Here is a 20,329-nt window from a genome sequence, read left to right as displayed (position 1 = left end):
CAGGGGTTGGAGGGGTGGCTGTCAGAGTGATTCAGAGGCAATGGCATTCAGTAGCCTCCCCTGGCCTCCTCCTTATACCTAGATCAGGCAAATGAAGGACTCCCTCCTCAACCTGACAGGTAGACTGCACTGTTTCTCCAATTAGGCAAGCAACCAATTTTCTTTTTGGCTGGGATGGCAAATTATCATAATAGTGGTAAGCTGAAGTCCTTGTAAAGGGCATTTATAAGTGCTATTGGGAAAGCTTTAAATTAATTTGGCAGGTATATGGGAACCTAAAGAGGATAGATGAAATACCAAGTTTACAAAATATGTGGAGGTACAGCTGGCATAGAGAATAGCAAGTTAATAGGTGAAATCAGATGAAAGAAGATTAAAAAAAATCTACATCAGAATTATAGTGCATGTATGTGAATGTGTAAAGTATAGTCGATAAAATGGAGAATTTACAGGTGCATGTTGCCATATGGAAATATAATGTTGTAGCAATAACTGAGATCTAGCTCAAGGAAGGGCAAGACTGGGTGTTTAATTCCTGAGTACAAGATATTCAGAAAAGAGAGGAAAAGAAGGAACGTGGCAGCAATGATTAAGGAGAGAAGTACAGTGCAGGCGAAACAGGATGTCTCGGAAGACAAAGGACAGAAGAAATTTGGCTAGATCTAAGGTATGATTTCTTTGCTAAATGCAGTCTATAGGCCACCAGTTAGTGGAAAGGATAATGAGGAATATATCAGGAGAAAAACTGCAGAGAAATGCCACATCATGGAGTAGTCATAACTGGGGACTTCAATTATCCAAATATGGATGCGATACTGGTCGTGTAAGGGACAAGCGAGTCTCCTTCAACAAACGTGTGTCCAGTCCAACAAAAGAAAATGTCCTGGTTCTTGAAAATGAGGTTGACCAAATGGATCAAGTGTCGATGGGGCGTCATTCAGGAGAAAGTAATAATTGTATCGTAGGGTTCAGAATGATGGCAAAGAATGACAAACCTCAATCCAGAGTGAAAAGAAACAATTCAGTTGATAGAGAGCAGAGTTTAATGGGGAAAAGATGGAGCTAGTCAGGTTTGACTGGAATGGGAGGTTGATGGGAAAACTATAACTGAATAGCAAAGGGGAGATAGTTCAAGTACAGTTGAGGTCTGTGCTTCAAATAGGAAAGGTAGGACAAACAAATCCAGAGGTCTATGGATTTCAAAAGGAGGTAGAGCTTAAGTATGCTTTTTCTTCCTTATCTTATTACAGGATTCAGGTAGAAAATACAATTGAAAACCAAGTGCAACACAGACGGCTGAGGATGAGTGTAAAAGCAAATTAGAGAAGCAGAGAAACTTACGAGAAAAAAAAACTGGCAAGCTACTGAAAGGAGTGTCCCAAAGTCTCCTATGGACATATAAATAGTAAAAGAGTGGTAAAAGGAGGAGAAGAGCCAATTATAGATCAGAAAGAAGATTTACGCATAGAGGTAGTGAGTAACACTGTGTGTTTAAATGAATACTTTGCTTCGACCTTTACCATAGAGGGAGATGTTATCTTGATGATGGTGACTGAGGAGGAAACTCTGTTCACTTGAAGGATTTAAAATTAGGAAACAAATGTTAGATAGATTGTTGGTATTTAAATTACGACAAGTCAATGGGACCTGATGAGATACATCTAAGGAAATTGAAAGGAGAGAGAGTGTAGGTTACAGGGGAGCTGGCCTTAACCTTTCAGTCTTCCCCAGACTTGGGAGAGGTGCCAGAATACAGAAGAATTGCAAACATTATGCCCTTGTTCAAGAAAGGCTATAAAGATGAACCTACCAATTACAGACCAGTGATGGGGAAGTTTCTGGAAATAAATATTTGGGATGGAATTAGCAGTCACATAATAAAGGGTGACTTGATGAGGAAAAGTCAGCGAGGATTTCTAAAGAGAAAATCATGTTCAACTAATTTGCTGGAGGTTTTTTTTGAAGAGATAACTGATGTTGATGTTGCACACCTGGACTTTCATAAAGGATTTGATACAGTGTTGCACAACAGATTTGTGAAAAAAGTTATAGGCCATGGAATAAAAATGTCAGTAGTAATATGGATATAAAATTGGCTGAGTGCTAAGAAACAGAAAAGAGTGGCCAATGGCTATTTTGTCAGGCTAAGGGAAGGGTTGCAATGGAGTTTCCCAGGATATTAAGATCCTTGTTTTTCCTGATTTATGTCAATGATCCAGATCTTGGAATGCAAGAGAAAATTTCAAAGTTTTCAGATGACATTAAAAACAGAAAAATTTTAAACTGAGAAGGACAGTGTAGAACTTCAAAAGGGCGTTGATGTGTTGGTGAAGTGGACAGACAGATGGCAGATTGGGTTCAATACAGAGTAGTAATAGGTTATGTATTTTGGTAGAATAAACATTGAAAGATATTGTAAATTACGAGTTACAATTCTAAAGCGGGTGCAGGAGTATAGGGACCTGGGTGCATATATGTGAACACATCAAGGAAGGTGGCAATACAGGTGGAAAAAGCAATCAATAAAGCATGCAGTGTCTTCAGCTTTATTAATAGTGGCATAGAGCGCAAGAGCAAGGAGATGACATTGAACTTGTTAGGCCTTCATTAGACCTGAGCTGGAGCATTGTACCCAGTTGTGAGTGGCACATTACAGGAAAAATATGAATGCATTCTACAGAATGCAGAAGCAATTTACAAGAATGATTCCAGAAATGAGAAATATCAGAAATGAGAAATCTCATCAATGAGGATAGGTTGAAAAACTTAAGAGTACATTCATTGGACTAAAGAAGGCAAAGAGCAGATAAGATAGAGGTTTTCAAAGTGATGAGTGAGCTGGGTAAAGTACATATGGAAAACTGTTCCTGCTTATAAAAAGATCAAGAACCAGAGGGCACAGATTTAAAGTGATTTTCAAAAGGATTAAATGTGATGCAGGAAAAAAAACCTTTTCAACTCAGCAAGTTGTTAGGGAATGCCTGGAAATATGGTGGAGGTAGGTTCAATTGAGACACTCAAGAGGATATTGGATGATAATTCAGTAGATATAAAGTACAATAGCACAAGGAAAGAGCAGAGAATAGGCAGTAAAAAATGATATTCATTTCAAGACACAATGTGCTGAATGGCTTCCTTCACCTTAAGACTTCTGTGATTCAGTGGTATTATTAATTGATCACTAGAAACCTTAATTGGTACCCAGGGAGAAATTCTGTTTCTCGCTCCACAGATGATGCCAGACTGAGTATTTTCAGCAATTTCTTTTCAAGTATTGCTATGTCGGTTTAAAATTTCTCATCCTCAGTCTCAACTCATCATACTCTCGAGTTCACTTTTAATTTCACAATCTCTAATTGCATGCAAACCTCTAAACCCATATTCATGGCCATCACTTGATCCTGCCATCTCAATTGGTCTTGCTACTCCTATCCTATCAATCATAGGTAAAGCTAATTCTGACCTCTTTTTTGTATCACCATTTGCATTATCCATCCATGCCCCAACTCTGGTTAAGAAAACCCCTCCTAATTCAGTTATAACTGCATTTTTCAAAATTCAAACTGTCAAGTCTTTGACCTTCCAGTTGTCATAGATTTCTGCACCTACTGCCAACTGCACCCTCACTTTCACCTTTGATGCCCTAGTTTCCTACAAAATCATTAATTCCTTTCATTGTGGACATTTTTCTGGTACAGCCCTCATCGTCACACCCCTAACTTCAATGATTTACACTGTTGAACACATTTAGTGGACGACTGGTTTAGCCATTCACTTCCACACCTGAATGAACCACATAGAACACACCACGTCCTGCTCTCATTTGCTAAAGCTGCTCACAATCACATAATCATCCAGTAGTGGATGCTTAAAAGGCCAATAAAAAAGGAGAAAATTGATTATATAAATAAATTGACAAGAAATATAAAAACAAGCTGCAATATGGGTATATGAAAAGAGTGCAGCTAAAGTTAGTTTGGAACCATTGGAGAATACAACTGGGAACAGGAAGGAGAATTTGAGGCCTGGAGCAAATCATCCACGAGCTTGTTGAATTGTGGATCTAAAAGGTCTACTCTTGCTCCTATTTCTTGTGCTCTTAGGTAATTAGCTATGTAGTCAGCAGACACTCCTTGTCACCCACTTACCATCTGCTGGTTTTCCATTGTGGCTCAGATGCAACTACATAGAAACCTTTCACAGAATGCAGGCGTTGTAACTGCTGTCAGGAATTTTGGGTTTTGACCTGCATGAGATCACTGCCAATTGTCAAGAAATGGGCACTGAAGGTGCAGAATCCCTTTTGATTGTGGTACACAGAACGGCGAAAATATGATACTTTCAAATGGTTCAATGCATCTGTACCAAAGGAACACTGCAATCCACGTGTTCACTTTGACTTCTTCTCTATAGTAAAAGCGAATGAAATATTGTTATCTCTTGATGAATAGAGAGATCAATGATCTGTCTCACACAGTGACAGATGTCACACTACTCAAAGTTGGAAAAACCACATTCATAAACATTCATCACCACGACCACTGTCACCTTCATGGTCACTGACACAGCCATCCTTGCCCTCCTCTGAGGTTACAGTTGTGGCTGCACAGTTAACAGATATCCTTACAGTATCCTTATATCCACTGAATGTATGTTTATCAGTTTGTAGTCATGAGAAACCATTGTCTGAGCAAAACTCCAAAATTACTCAGTAGGTATCAAATTAGTATTGAATGCAAATTCTACCTTGCTGAAAAAAATCATGCATGCACCATGCAGAAGCCATTTTGAATGCCAAAGATCATTTATAGCACCTGAAGATACTGCTCTAATTTTTTCACTAGTATTAAATTACAATCCCTTGTTTAATCAGTTGCAGTGCTTTTCCTCTTATCTTTATTCCAGATAAAAGTCCAAAGATGTTTTTGAAACAAAAATGAGTTGAGTAAACTAGACTATAGTTCAGGAATCTGTTGTGACAATTGTTTGACACAGGTAAGTCATACTGTTCCAACTACTGGTCAATGAAATTCATCTTTCTTAATATGACCTAAACACAACAAAGATGGTGGCAAACTGATAATGTCACTGAATGGGTATACTAGAGATCCAGGCAAAGTGCTCTGGGGACACAGGTTCATATCTCACCTTATGGAATTTCAATTAATAAAAATGGAATTTAAAGCTCTTTGAAACTCTCCTTAATTATTGTGAAGACCTTCAGCAATGGAAATCTACTGTCCTTACCTAGTCTGACCTACACGTGAATCCACAGCAATGTATTGCCTCTTAACTGCCCTCTGAAATGACCTTACAGTATACTCTGCTCAAGCATGATTAGGGATGGGTAAGCGAATACCAGCCGGGGTCAGGGAGAAAGAGATGATTGATTGAAAGTTGTAGTGACAGATATCAGCATCTTATCTGCAGCGAGTTATGTGAAGGTCACTCATCATACATTGCACGTACTGAACTCACACAAACTATATAAACTTACTCCTTCCATTCCAGATGACTCCTAGAAAGATTATGGTTACTTTCCCATATATTTTCCAGTCACATACCATATTTGTCCAGCTTGGATAGCAGAATGGAAGACCATAAAGATTATGGTCAGTTCTGAAATTCAGCAGGATCCAGCCCAGTGTTTGCTGGACTAATTTGATGAAAATCAAGAAATTTCTCCGACAATGTGCAGGCCAGTACAATGCTGACAATTATCTGTGTTTCTTCTATGAGAAACAGCTCTCCCATATAATAAAATTGTTGCTGAAGTATATTTGAATATGTCAATCATTAATCAGAACTGGTGGAACTAAAGAAATACAAAAGCAGCATGGAGTTCATCCTTCGATGTTCACACAGCAGAAGCACCAGCATCCACTGCACAGCAAGTTGCCCATTGAGGGGGAAGGCAATGACATAACCATCAGTATTCAAAGTGTCACACTTTATATTTCAAAGTGCAAATAATTTGCAAAAACTAAAACAAAGAAATTGATTCAAACCTTTGCTGATGCTAATTCCCAGTATCAGCAGCCACTTGGCATCATTTCAATATTCCAGTGTAGTCCTCCAATGAGCACTATGGAATTGAGGTGGATAGTCACTTAATGAAATCTATCCCTACAATACATTTTTAAGAGATCAATGATAAAAAACATATATATAAATTCACTTGTCCATGTGTAGCATCACAAAACATATTCAGATCTATCTTTTAACAAATTGTATTACAATGTCATTGAATAATTTTTTAATAATCCCATATTTTTGCAAAATATGAACTGTGTCATCTCCCATTTATACATATGTTTTTATTGCTTTTACGTTGGCCAACCTTTGTTATTAGTCTCCAACTATTGTACTTGCAGCCATCCTAATAAAGCTCTAATACATGAAATGAACAGATTTCATAACATTTCATCAACTGTGCAATTTACTGTGGTGCACATGAAAGAAATATAGTTCAGTCGTTATCAGGCAACAGCATAAAAAGTGATAATTATCAGTTTAAAGTTCATAGTTTATACCACTTTAATATTTTCTGAAGAGAAACAAATCAGAAATAGTAAGGCTAGAGTTCTAGCACAAAACTTCATCTTCTCAGCTGTAAATATTTAAGTGTTCCTTCTTTGCAAGTTGTCAATTTAATGTTCTCAGCCTAATATAAATCAAAACCTTAAATGAAAACAAAATATCTTTCCTAATCTTTTCTATATTTTTGATCTGCAATTATTCCAAAGATAGTCTTTTGGACATTTTGTAAAATATTTCTATTTTTCATTTTCAGCCCTGAGAATTGCATTTGTACAGAAAAATTAACAAACAAGTAGCATCTGTATTAACAGCTTTGTACAATTTGAATCTAATGCATAACTACCAAAATATAATATTGTTCATAATGTATCAAATGCACAATAATCGTTTTCTGTTGTCTTCCTTTATCTCATTAAGACTTGCTGAATTACAATTTTTCTGGGATTCACATCAGGAATCTGTTGTTAAAAGAGAAAGGACAAACTTCCATTATGCAGCACTTTTCATGGTCACTGGATGTCTCAAAGCATTTTAATAATGTTAAATAATTTTTGACATGTAGTTACATCATAATATAAAAATGAAGAAGGCAAGCTTTACATCATCTCTATAACATGTTCAGTGAATTCTTACAAATAGTGACATGATAATGACTTGATAGCCTGTTTCTATAATGTTGACTGAAATAATAGTACTAGACAGGATACCATGGATAACACCCCTCCTCAGCTTTGCACTGCTATGGGATCTTTTACATCCTTCCAAGCATTGAGATAGAGCCTGGATTTAAATGTTCCATCCAAAAGATAGCTCCTCTGAAAATGTTCCCTCAGTACTGCACTGGAGTGTCAATCTTGAATTTTGTGCTCAACTCCTGATGGAACTTGAACCCAAAATCTTGTGATTTAGGGGCTAATATGCCATCAAATGAATCATGGCTATTCCTCCAAAGGGAACAAAATTATTAAAGTATTTAATGTATGGTCCTGTTAAATGGTATAACCATTAGGACAAAACACTAATAGTTCTATATGTCACCAAATCAGGCCATAATCCTTGATGATCATTGAATTAGGATCCCACTGCTTCCACTAACATGAGCGCATGTGAAGCAACACAACCACCTGGAAGTACTATGCAAGACTTGTTCAAAGTGAAACACCATGCATCTCCAGTAGATGCACAAAAGGTGCAAAGCTAAAGCACATTCAAAACATGGTTATGTACAACAGCAGGATTTAATGAAGAGCAATGGAGGTTACCCACTAAAAACTCTTATCTGTAATCTTTCTAAACAACAATTACATAAGAAAACTTGAAAAGAGGCAACTCCATTTGGTCTAATCAAGTATATTCCTTTAAAGGATGATGTACAAATGATGGAGGTGGATCATTGGCATGATGGCTTGCAGACATTGTGGGGTCCATTGCGTCCAGGTCTGTTTTGAGCTTGTCCTGTACTGTATACATTTATGGAGATGACCTGTACTAAGCCGTGCATCAACTTTAAGATGCATCACCCTAGAAGTTATAAATGGTTCAAACTGATCTGGATGTAGATTTGAGAGATCAAGCATGGATTTAATTCACTTGTCCATAATTTTTGATGTCATATCAGCTGATTTATGCAAACCAAAAATGGCTGTTTGAGCAATGTAGAAAGTTTCTGCTGTCTAACTAGAAGAACCATGTTGAAATTATTCCTCTCAAATCTCAGATCCATTGTAGGCAGTGAACTTGTCATATGTAGACTTTACCACACAGTGACATTTGCATGCAAAATCTCATCGAGGATGTGTAATGGGTTAGTGGTAGTGGTTAGACATGTGTCAACTTTGGCGTGCAATTTGTGTTGGCCACTTTTCTTGGGATACATAAACAAAATCATTGTATATGCTTCAGTTCTTCAATAGTGTGTGAAATTGACCACATGTAAGGTTAGTAAGATAAGGTGGCTAGATAAAGTTTTTTCCTGAAATTCATACACATGTTTGTATTTTAAGGGTGTAAAATTGGTAACATACTTCACATGAAGAGGATTCAGACAAAGTTAATGTGTTGAGCTTTTTGCTACATCTTGGCCTGCTCCTGATAATTAGACTGTCTGCATATCTTTATCCAGTGTTTCATTGTGAGATACTGCTTGCATGTGTCATAGAAGGCTGGACACTCTTTCAGTAAGTGGGATAAACCACACCACACATTTGATTTGGGTTGTACATTGATTTTGTCTACCATCAGGATTCTGTTGTTAAGAGAAAGGACAGCCTTGCATTATACAGCAATGTAATGGAATCAAGGGTTTGATGACTTTGCTGTCCTGCAACAATGACTTAAAAAAAGTTAATATTTGACAGTCAATGTGGCATGGTTAAGGGCAGGTCATGTCTGATAAATTTGATGAGGTGACACAGGGGGTGGATTACGGTAGTGCTGTGGATGTTATATATTTGGACTTTCAGAAAGCATTTGATACAGTGCCACATGGCAGGTTAGTTAGTACATTTGAAATGTTTGGGATTGATGGGTCCTTGGCAAGACCGATTAAAAGTTGGGTAAAAGATAGGAAACAGAGGGTAGGTATCGATGGAATTTCTCAGATTGATGAGGAGTTGAAAGTAGAATTCCTGAGGGATCGATGTTGGGACCCTTGCTTTTTCTGATTTATGTGAACAATTTGGATGGGTGTAAGAAGGCAAAAGTTCTAAATTTGCGAATATACAAAGCTAGGGAAAGTGGTGAATTGTGAGGAAGACGCTGTGCAAATTCAAAGGGACATTGACAATTTGGCCAAAAAGGCAGACACCTGGCAGGTGAATTCCAATGTCAAGAAATGGGGGTTAATGCCTTTTGATATAAACATGGAAAGACAAAACAGAGTCAATGGTACAACTTTGAGGGTAATACAGGAGCAGAGGGACCTTGGGGTTCGGGTGTATAATTCTAAAGTGGCCAGGCAAGTTGAAACAATTCTTAAGAAGGCTTATAAGATCGTTGAGTTTATAATTTGAGGCATAGAGTATAAAAGGAAGGAAGTGATGTTACACCTCTACAAATCATTGGTCAGACCACACTTGGAGTATTGTGTTCAGTTCTGGGCACCTTAAGTAAAAAAGGATGTTAAAGACCTGGACACAGCGCAAAGGAGATTTACTGTAATGATACCAGGAACGAAGGATTTTAGATACAAGGAAAAATGAAAAAGTTAGGATTTTTCTCCTTGGAACAGAGAAGGTTAAGAGGTAACCTTATTGAAGTGTTCAAAATTATGAATATATTTTGTTTTCACTAATCAGTATATCATTGACTCGGGGCTACAATTTTAAGATTGTCAGCAAGAGAACTAGGAGTGAGATGAGGAGAAACTTCCCAGCTCAGAGTTGTTGTTGTTTGGAATTTGCTGCCTGGGACAATTGCGGAGGTGGATTCAAACAATATTTCAAAAGAAAGCTAGATAGAAATTTGAAAGCAATGAATTTAGAAGGCTACAGAGATAGGGCTAGAGAATGGGACCTTCCAAAAAGCACCCCACCCAGACCTGCCCTCCTATCCTATCCCTGTAAGTTTGCACTTCCCATGGCTAACCCACCTAACCTGCACATCCCTGGACACTATGGGTAGTTTAGCAAGAAACTGGATCACCCAGAGAAAACCCATGCAGACATGGGGAGAACGTGCAAACTCGACACAGACAGTTGCCTGAGGGTGGAATCAAACCCATGTACCTGGTGCTGAGAGACAGTGGCATTAACCACTGAGCCACTGTGCCAAATTGCTATTAAGTATTCCAAAAATCAAATGACCTCCTTCTGTACTATAAAATTCAATGATTCTATGAATGGAATATATTCACATATCATTCTATTTCTGATAAGTTGTGGTACAAAATGAGTGCAAGCACTTTACATTGATTACTGCTTGCTTGTATACTTCTGGCCTGGACTCAACAATATAGCGGTGTTTAGTGAAAAACCCATTTTCTCATCTGTTTCAGAGAAGGACTTATCAGTGACCTGGAGCTTCGAGTGAGTTTTTTTTTGCTATGTCTACACAACTTCTGTCACTATCCTCCTCACAGTTCACAATGCTCCCAAGTTTGTGCCATCTGCAAATTTTGTAATTGTGCACTGTGCACCCAAGAGTAAATTGTTCATGTGAATAAAGAAATGTAGTGGCCTTAGTGTTGGTCCCTGAAAACACCCCTATATACTTTCTACCAGTCCAAGAAATAACCATTTGTCACTACTCTTTGTTTCCTATTGTTTAGCCAACATCAAACATCAAAGAGTGGCACTCTTCAAAACCACTTTTGGAAGCCCAGATAACACCACATCAAAACACATTACCCTCATCAGATTTTCTGTTACTGCATCAAACATGCAGTCAATATAATTGTACATGATTTGCTTTTAATAAATCTATGCTGTTTTTTTCTTAATGGATTGACATTTGTCCAAGTCACAATTTACCTTGATCTGGATTAACACTGGCTAAAGCTTTCTAACCTTTGAAGTTCAACTGACTGACAATTGCTAGTTTAACTTTACACTGGATTTTGAACAAAGAACACCTGCAGTTTTCCAGTCCTCTGGCATGAATCATGGATCTGAGGAGGTCAGCAAAGTTATGACCAGTGCCTCTGCAATGACTATTCTTAATTTCCTCTGCATCCTTAAATATATCCCATCTGGTCCTGCTGCCACATCAATTTTAAACTGTCAATTGTTCCAAAACTTCATCTTTATTAAATTTTTAAACTATACATTGTCTTATTTATCACCTCCTTCACTACAGTTTTGAAGGCACAGTTTTCAGCTGTCTTTAGCAGGGAAAAGTATTCATTTAGTATCTCAGTCATGCTCTCTGCCTCCAAGCATAGAATCCCTTTTTGGTCCCTGATTAGCACAAACTTCCTCTGACTACTCTTTTATCATTTATATACCTACATAAGACTTTTGGATTCCCTTTTAGGTTAGTTGTCAGTTTCTTCACATTCTTCTTGCCTCTCATTTCCTTTTACACTTACCCTCTGAATTTCCTTTATGCGCCTTGCTTCTCATTTGTCCTATCAACCTGACATCTGCATATATGTACTTTTCCTGATTCTTCCAATTTACTATTTATTCATCATTCAGGGAGCTCTGGCTTGCCTGAACTTTCCTCCTTGTAGGAATGTACTTCGTCTGTGCTTGAAACAACACCTCTTTAAAAGCAGTCCAAATTTTCTGTTGCAGGCATGCCTGCCAATTTTACATTTCCATTAACTCGGGGCAAGCCCTCCAACTACTTTAATAGGTTCTCCTCAAACTAAGTATTTTTACTGTGGATTATTCCTGTCTTTTTATTTAACTAATCTAAGGCTAATGATACAATAATGATGAAGAGAATTATCTTATCTTGTACTCCATTGTTGTAATGTTTTCATCATCATATCCTATAAACTATTTTTAAAATGAATACATAAAATGTACTTTAAAGCATAAAGGTCATACCTGTACTGGAAACTACACAGGTCTTCCTGCATTTGTCTTCAGTGTCAAAACGATTAGCATTTCCACTGCAGCCACCATACCAAAACTGTGCACAGGCATTGGCCTGTTTGTCATAATACCATTTAATTATATAGTCCCGACACGTTCCCTGGTCTAAATGGAGCTGACAGAGAGGGTCTAGAAAAAAGATAAGTGGAATATTTGAACACAAATTGCAACTGTTAGAATCCAAAATAATTGAGATATGTTTGAAAAATAATCACTTATCAATGCAAACTTGTTGTAGATTTTATATTTGGAATCATAACATTTTATAAAAGTCAAATAGAATCAAGGGCAGTACATATCTTCCCCACCTTTGGTCAAAGAAGGATCTACATATTAAAGGTCTTCTCACATCTTTTCTCAAGACATACTTGGCATGCATTTTGTTTACATTGCCAAATAATAATGAGGTGAACCTGCTTTTTTGCTGTTTTGAGTTAAAGATAAATATTGTCCAGGATTTTATATATTACAAACAGATGTTTTCTGGTGTTGAAAAATATCCCTCCTTCTTTGAACTAATTATGCCAAATCTCAAATATACCATAATGCAATACTCAAACCAGCTTTCCTTGGACAATTTAATATTGTTAAGCAAAGCTTCCAGCTTAGCACCGAACAACTGTATTTATTTTATTGCACTTCTTTGAGACTATTCCAAATCAGTTAAAGCAGTATTCTTGTATTATCCTAGTAACCCAGTGCCAAAATTCAAACCCATCTCAGGTAAACATATTACATTTTAATCATTTCAGTTTCCAGGCTTCAACCATAATTTATGCTGCAGATGTAAAAATACAATCTTACCTGAAACTGGAATTTTTACTGTTGGGGAGACTGTGGATTCTTTCACTGGTTTAACTAATTGTGAGTGTAGACCTGGTACTTGTTTACTGGTTGACAGGTAGCTACTGCCCTTTGAAGGAGATGAAAGAACTTGAAACTTGTAATCTTCTTTCTGCTTATCATGTGCTTGTGGATTTTGGTTCATCTGTATGATGCAAGACATCAATTACTGATTGTGTACGTGAAGAAAACAATTAAATTGCAATCAAAATTATTGCTGACAATAGTTCTACTATTTTCTTTTGACATTTAAAAAAGCCCCTCATTTTCAATCTCTGTCGATTTACTCAAATTTTTATGTGACTTGATACATCCAAAACATTTGCCAACAGCTCCACTTTATGAAGAGGCATGTTGATGAATTTTCTTTCATATTGTAAAATAAGAATGCAGAATAGATAAGATCAACTGATACCTGTTTATTGACTTTTGTAAACTTTCCAGTTGAGGTAGATCCAGATAGAGATGGTTTCACTTGCGCAGTTATTTTCACCTTCCCAGACGCAATTGTTTGTGTAGGTTTTGGAGAACTTAACTCAATTTTACTTCTGGTAGGTGTAGAACTAGGAACATAATATAATGGACTTCTATTTGTTATTACTCCATTTCTAACACGGTTGTAAATCAATGCACCATTTTCGTCTTCACAGAACTGTCTGACCAATTTTGATTCCAGAGCTAAAAATGGAAGGAAGGAAAACACTTTTCTTGTAATTCCCATTAGTAAAGTCCTTTATTCCTGAATGCCAACTAAGTCTTTATCAATCCTTTTTAACCAACAGAGGCTAATGATATAAATGTAATAATCACATTACATTATGACTGGACAATTGGAGGACCCATAAATATCTTTTCAAAGAAGCGTCATATTGGACTCAAAATGTTAATTCTGGTTCTCTCTCCACAGATGCTGCCAGAACTGCTGAGTTTTTATTTCGGATTTCCACCAACCATAGTTCTTTCTTTTATATTCTTTATTGTTGAAAGTCAAGCTCATGAATGTTTTGACCTTACTACAGATGCCACTCCACGGGTGACCATTAGGAGATGTGTTTGAATGACTTAAGAGGGGCCTCCTCTAAATTTTGCAAATACATATTCCTGCTTTGGTAAAGTTGACACAACAATGTCTTTACAATTTCTAATACAACTAAGTTTAAAGTTCAAGCTTAATCTCTGGTTTTATACTATGATACTGTTGATTTCTTAGCTGATTAATAATTATTCCATTTTCCACCTAAGTGTGAACATAGTAAAATGTTGTATTTAAAGCCTTTATTATTAGAAAAAAAACTATTAAGTGGTGATACAGCAAAACAAGGCACAAACCTGCAAGAGTATTGAAATCATCAATGAGGTACATATGTTCAGTATCGGGATCTGAAGCAATTAGGTTGAGCTCACGTAAAAATTCAGCTTGAGTTGGGTCTGTGGTATTTACAATACCAATTGCAAACATTTCTATATTTGCAGCATGGGCCTCACGCACAGCAACATCCAGTTTAACAGTCTCCCTTCTGTCTGCCTGTCCATCTGTTAATACTATAGCAACTTTCTTCACACCAGGTCGGGCTCCATAGAATCCCTCCTGTGTTGCTTTGCGAATGGCAGTTCCAGTATGCGTGCCTTCTCCCATGTATAGCATTTTCCTGATTGCCTGTTTGACATCTTGTTGTGTAAGGTGTCGACTTAGACCAAATTCTAATCGTACTTCCAAGCTGTAGAGTACAAGACCAATTCGGGTGGCATTTCTACCAACTGTTACTTTGTCAACGAGTGCAGTGACAAAATCTTTTATGATTTCAAAATTATCTGGACCCACACTCTCTGAGCTATCAATCACAAAGACAAGTTCCATTGGTCTTTCTTTACATTTAATTCCACAGCCTGTAAAGTAAAAGAATTGAAATAATGCATTGATTAAAAATAGATACTATTTAAGAAGTGTCAGCGTATCAAAGTTATATTTAAAACAGTTAAATAAGCTAAAATTATTAATAACTAATGTGTTGTTAGAAGTAACAGATTAATGCTTTGGTGAATAGCTTCCATATAAACTTCTTGTCATTGCTAAAAAACCAGGCAACAATTTGGAAGGTAATTGAGATAGAACTACAGAAAGTCTGCAGTAGTGAGTAGAGTGGGTTCTTTCTTGATTATATGTTTTTTGATACTGGATTAGTGGTGCTGGAAGAGCACAGCAGTTCAGGCAGCATCCAACGAGCAGTGAAATCGACGTTTTGGGCAAAAGCCCTTCATTATTCCTGATGAAGGGCTTTTGCCCGAAACGTCGATTTCGCTGCTTGTTGGATGCTGCCTGAACTGCTGTGCTCTTCCAGCACCACTAATCCAGTATTTGGTTTTCAGCATCTGCAGTCATTGTTTTTACCTATATGTTTTTTGAGATATGTCTCTTGATTAAACTTAAAATATAAGCCATAACTATTAATTTCACCTGGGGAAGTATTTTTTAGAGGAAATGATGGTGTTATTTTCTGGGTCTGTAGATTGTGAAGGAGCAATAATGGCCTTTAGTAGAGTGATATGCACTTCTTGTCAGATGCGGGAGTTTAAAGAGAATTTAAGGGTTACTGCGGATTATATCTGCAATAAATGCTGTTGGTTGCGAATCCTATCAGATTGAATGGATTGGTTGGAGGGACAGTTAGAGGCAATGAGGAATTTGCAACAGCAATGGTATGTGATGGATGGCAGTTATAGGAAGGGGGTAAGTCTCGGATACAGTCACATAGATGGGTTAACTCCAGGAAAGGTAAGAGGTGGGCAGGACTGGCAGCTTAATGTTTCAGGTTACAAATGCTTCAGGAAGAATAGAAAGGGAGGCAAGAGAGGAGGGGGTGTGACGTTTTTGATAAGGTATAGCATTACAGCTATACTGATGGAGGATATTTCCAGAAATACATCTTAGGAAGTTATTTGGGTGGAACTGAGAAATAAGAAAGGGATGATCACCTTATTGCATTATAGACCCCTAATAGTCAGAGGGAAATTGAGAAAAAAACTTGTTAGGAGATCTCAGCTATCTGTAAGAATAATAAAGTGGTTATAGTAGAGGATTTTATCTTTCCAAACATAGACTGGGAATGCCATTGTGTTAAGGGTTTAGATGGAGAGGAATTTGTTGTGAACAAGAAAGTTTTCTGATTCAGTATGTGGATGTACCTACAAAACCTGACCTACTATTGGGAAATAAAGCAGGTCCTAGGGAGTGTTGCTGAACAAAGAGACCTTGGAGTGCAGGTTCATAACTCCTTGAAAGTGGAGTCACAGGTAGATAGGATAGTGAAGAAGGCATTTGGTATGGTTTCCTTTATTGGTCAGAATATTGAGTACAGGAGTTGGGAGGTCATGTTGCGGCTATACAGGACATGGGTTAGGCCACTGTTGGAATATTGCATGCAAGTCTGGTCTCCTTCCGAGCAGAAAGATGTTGTGAAACTGGAAAGGGTTCAGAAAAAATTTACAAGGATGTTGCCAGGGTTGAAAGACTTGAGCTGTAGGGAGAGGCTGAACAGTCTGGGGCTGTTTTCCCTGGAGCATTGGAGGCTAAGGGGTGACCTTATAGAGGTGTACAAAATTATGAGGGGCATGGATAGGATAAATAGGCAAAGTCGTTTCCCTGGGATGGGGGGAGTCCAGAACTAGAGGGCATAGGTTTAGGAAGAGAGGGGAAAGAGGGGTAGTATGTGTATGGAATGAGCTGCCAGAGGAAGTGGTGGAGTCTGGTACAATTGCAATAATTAAAAGGCATTTGGATGGGTATATGAATAGGAAGGGTTTGGAGGGATATGGGCCGGATGCTGGCAGGTGGGATTGGATTGGGTTGGGATATCTGGTCGGCATTGATGAATTCGACCGAAGGGTCTGTTTCCATATTGTACATCTCTATGACTCTATTACATAGTGTACATTTATCAATAGAACAGTTCAGAAGTGGTTACAGGCATACAAATATATGAATTAGGAGCAGAAGTAGCTCCTTTGGCCCCTTGAGCCTGCATTGCCATTCAGTAAGATCATGTTGATCTGTTTGTGTTTTGAATTCCACATTCATGTTCCTCTATAATTCTCGATTCCCCTACCTAACAAAAAATCAACCAACTCCACCTTAAAAGTACTCAATGACCCGAGCCTCCACCACCTTCTGAGACAAACTTCCAAAATTGCACAATTCTTGGAGAAGAAAAAACTCATTTCTGCCCACAAGGGCAACTCTTAATTATTAAACAGCCATCCCTTAGTCCTGAAACAGATCCACCCTGTCCAACCTCTCCTCATAAAACAACCCACTTGTTCAAGACATCAATTTAATAAATCTTTTTTGAACTGCCTCCATGCATTTATATCCTTCCTTAAAACAGAGCAAAATAGAACACAGGACTCGAGATGTGGTCACACCAATCTCCTGTATAATTGAAACAAAGTACCCTTACTTTTATAACCAATTCCTTTCATAATAAACAAAAGCATCACATTAGCCTCGTTCATTATGTGTTGTACATGTGTAATTAATCTTTGTGACTCATTCACTAGAATACCTGAATTTCTCTGCACTTGAAAGTTTTGCAGTTATTCTCCATTGAAGTAATAATCTGCCTTTCTTTCTTCCTGCCAAGGGAATAATTTCATATGTACCCATGTTATACTCCATCTGCTAAACTTTTGCCCATTCACTCAACTTAGCTAGATCTGTTTGTATCCTCCTAATATCCACTGTTCAACAAACTTTCCTGCTTATCTTTGTGTTGTCTGTGAAGTTAGTGACCATGCCTTCGCTACCTCATCTTATAATTGATATAAATTGCAAAATGTTGACAACTGTGGGACTCTGCTTATCACATCCAGCCAAGCAGACAGAGATCCACTGATGCATACTGATTGTTTTCTGCCTGTCAGCCAGCCAATCATTTATCCATGCTAATATGTTATCCAGTATACCATGGGAGTTTGTTTTCTGCAATAACCACATCAAAGCTGGCTTCTTAACAAATGCCTTCTGAAAATCCAAGTATGGTACATCTACAGGATCCCTTTTATCCACTGTGCATGTTAATCCCTCAAAAATTCCAATAAATTAGTTAATCATAATTTCTCCTGACACCCAAGATGATTTTAAAAACACAATTCTACTTATTGGTTTGATAATATCTGGAAGAAAATCTACTTTTTTTTCTTTTCTAAGGTAACCATCACCTTCATTACATGGTTTTACCAATTGCAACTACTTAGAGTAGATGGTACTATGACAACATTAAAAAAAGAGTAAGTAGGCCATAAAAGATGACAGACAACTTACCACAGATTTCCTTTATCATTCTGATGATGTCCTCTCTCTAATTATAGTTTATAAATTAAATATGAAAATAATTAATGATTTTTAAAAATAAAACCTCTGTACCAATAAGATACAAGACAAAAATATTCATAAGCTTGTCCTGGAAAATGTTTTTTTAGAAAGTGCAGTTTGTGAATTTGCTCAGGAATTGTGATCACAAAAATGGAGAATGAAAATGTTAGGAACTGAATATTTTCTATATTTTTACACATTTGTAATGTTACATATGTAGAGGTGGGATGCAGTAGGGGTTGATATCTTATGGAATAGATATCATCGTTCAGCTCGAAAATGGAGGCAGAGTAGAGCATATTTTGATCTGCTTCTGGTTAATGCTGTATCTCACCTGGAAATACGTAATGCTCACAACAAATGTGGGAAGCAGAAAATTATTTATCATGTCATTCCAGCGTTTCTCCATTTGATGGGCATGTCAACCAAAATAGATAAAAACATGAATATACGATTTTGCCAGAGTTAGAAGAAGGCACCTGGGTGACATGTGAATAGTGTACTAATTAGGATGTTCTCTTTAAAGAATATAAACAATCAGGAGCCTTTATGTTGTGAAGTCTCAAGGACTTCATTTCCAACCAACAGAGACAGATGTAAAGACACAGTAAAGGTGACAATGACAGTCATGTCAAGCAAAGGCTGTGATAAAGATGGATTGCAGGGGTCTAGGTAAAAATTATCTTGTTGAAATCAAACACAACCTGTGATATGGAGAAGCAGTGTAATTGTTATTTTGTATTATTATATGAATGCAATTATACAATGAACTAATAATGATGAACTAACTGAATTGAATCTGAATTGGGTCTTATGTTCATTTGTTATGAAATAAAGTAGCTCAATTAATTTATATCTGGACTTATCTTACCAATTGTTTACTCAGTTTGCTGTTGCGGACATGAAAAAAAACGTGAATGTGAATGACACAAATATTGACCGTATTTAAGTGCTGAAAATGCTCAGAAAGCTTAAAGTGACAGAATGGCTAAGGCAATGCCCTACAAATGTGATAACCATGTGTTCTCAGTTTAAACTAACTTGTTCTCAAATATCACTTCTTGTGTACTTTCTGTCAGTAAAATTAGCAAAACAGCATTAATTATTGTCCTTCAAGGTATTCAATATCAATCATGTAATAGTCACATACAGAGTGCCAGGTTAGTTTCGGTGAGACATATTAGCAAAGTATCAGATTTTACAAACAATTCAGCATTTCTAACATTATCCCACAAATAACTAATTTCATAACTTGCTGTGGTTAGATTTGAATTTGAAACCCATGGGTTAACTGTCCAGCTACATAACCAGTAGAACAGAACATTCATACTGTATATTCAGTTGACTGAATGCTCAGAATCCATGTACAATACCAATTCTGAACAAATAGTGTTATCCAGCATGCTGTATTATAGCAAAATTACTATGAGGAAAAATAGATTTCCTTGCAGGATCTGCTGGACTCATGCTGTCATTTTAAAGAGAGTCTTGTGCCATCTGTTGGAAAATGGCATTGATCTGGTTAAATAAGGTCCTCAGCATTTCTAGAGTTCTCCAATTTGCCTTTTAAAAGGTAAATTGGCTTCAGTCCTGAAAAATTCTATTAAAAAATACTTGGTTTTGGACTCATTGGCTTGGGGTAGCACTTGCCAGCCTCAAAAGGTAGCTATGTTCAGGATTTTCTGAATACAGATGGATCCTTGTTGTGGCCATATGTGAAACAGGAACCTTACTATTAACTGCTGAAATGTCAATGAAGACAGTACAGGAGGATACCACTGGACTTGGTCCCAGATAGCTGCTTGGATTATGGCCTGCAGATTTTTGGGACCCATGGTTTTCTCACAAGTTATAAATATATTTGTAATTCACTATTCCTAGAAATGGCAATTAACTTATATCAAAAAGGTTGCATTTTATCATAGAAAAATACAATAAAGCTATAAGCCCATCATGGTGGGCATTCTTGGTATGACCCTACTGATATCTTCTTATACCATAGTGCTGCAATCTTTTCTCTTCAAGTATATATCTGATT

At 37.2% G+C, this 20,329-nt stretch overlaps 2 protein-coding genes across 4 annotated transcripts in view; both read right to left on the bottom strand.

Moving 5' to 3' along the window:
* The window catches only part of bbs5 (Bardet-Biedl syndrome 5), a 35,830-nt gene extending 29,711 nt beyond the window's left edge, over positions 1-6,119 (bottom strand). Inside the window, exon 1 of the mRNA XM_072579260.1 lies at positions 6,009-6,119. The gene's annotated coding sequence lies outside the window, so the exon portion shown is untranslated. The remainder of the gene's footprint in view (positions 1-6,008) is intronic.
* Positions 6,120-6,241: 122 nt separating this feature from the next.
* The window catches only part of col28a2a (collagen, type XXVIII, alpha 2a), a 113,386-nt gene continuing 99,298 nt past the window's right edge, over positions 6,242-20,329 (bottom strand). For all 3 annotated transcript variants that reach the window (XM_072579257.1, XM_072579255.1, XM_072579256.1), the window contains 6 exons: positions 18,241-18,277; positions 14,253-14,810; positions 13,339-13,601; positions 12,885-13,068; positions 12,033-12,209; positions 6,242-6,998 (listed from right to left, as the gene is read on the bottom strand). In XM_072579257.1, the coding sequence (XP_072435358.1) occupies positions 6,991-6,998; positions 12,033-12,209; positions 12,885-13,068; positions 13,339-13,601; positions 14,253-14,810; positions 18,241-18,277 (1,227 nt within the window). In that variant the 3' untranslated portion in view covers positions 6,242-6,990. The remainder of the gene's footprint in view (positions 6,999-12,032; positions 12,210-12,884; positions 13,069-13,338; positions 13,602-14,252; positions 14,811-18,240; positions 18,278-20,329) is intronic.

This window comes from Chiloscyllium punctatum, chromosome 10 (genome assembly GCF_047496795.1).
Source record: "Chiloscyllium punctatum isolate Juve2018m chromosome 10, sChiPun1.3, whole genome shotgun sequence".
Taxonomy (NCBI): domain Eukaryota; kingdom Metazoa; phylum Chordata; class Chondrichthyes; order Orectolobiformes; family Hemiscylliidae; genus Chiloscyllium; species Chiloscyllium punctatum.
The sequence above is the reverse complement of the archived record's forward strand: the minus strand, read 5'-3'. Positions and strand labels throughout refer to the sequence as shown.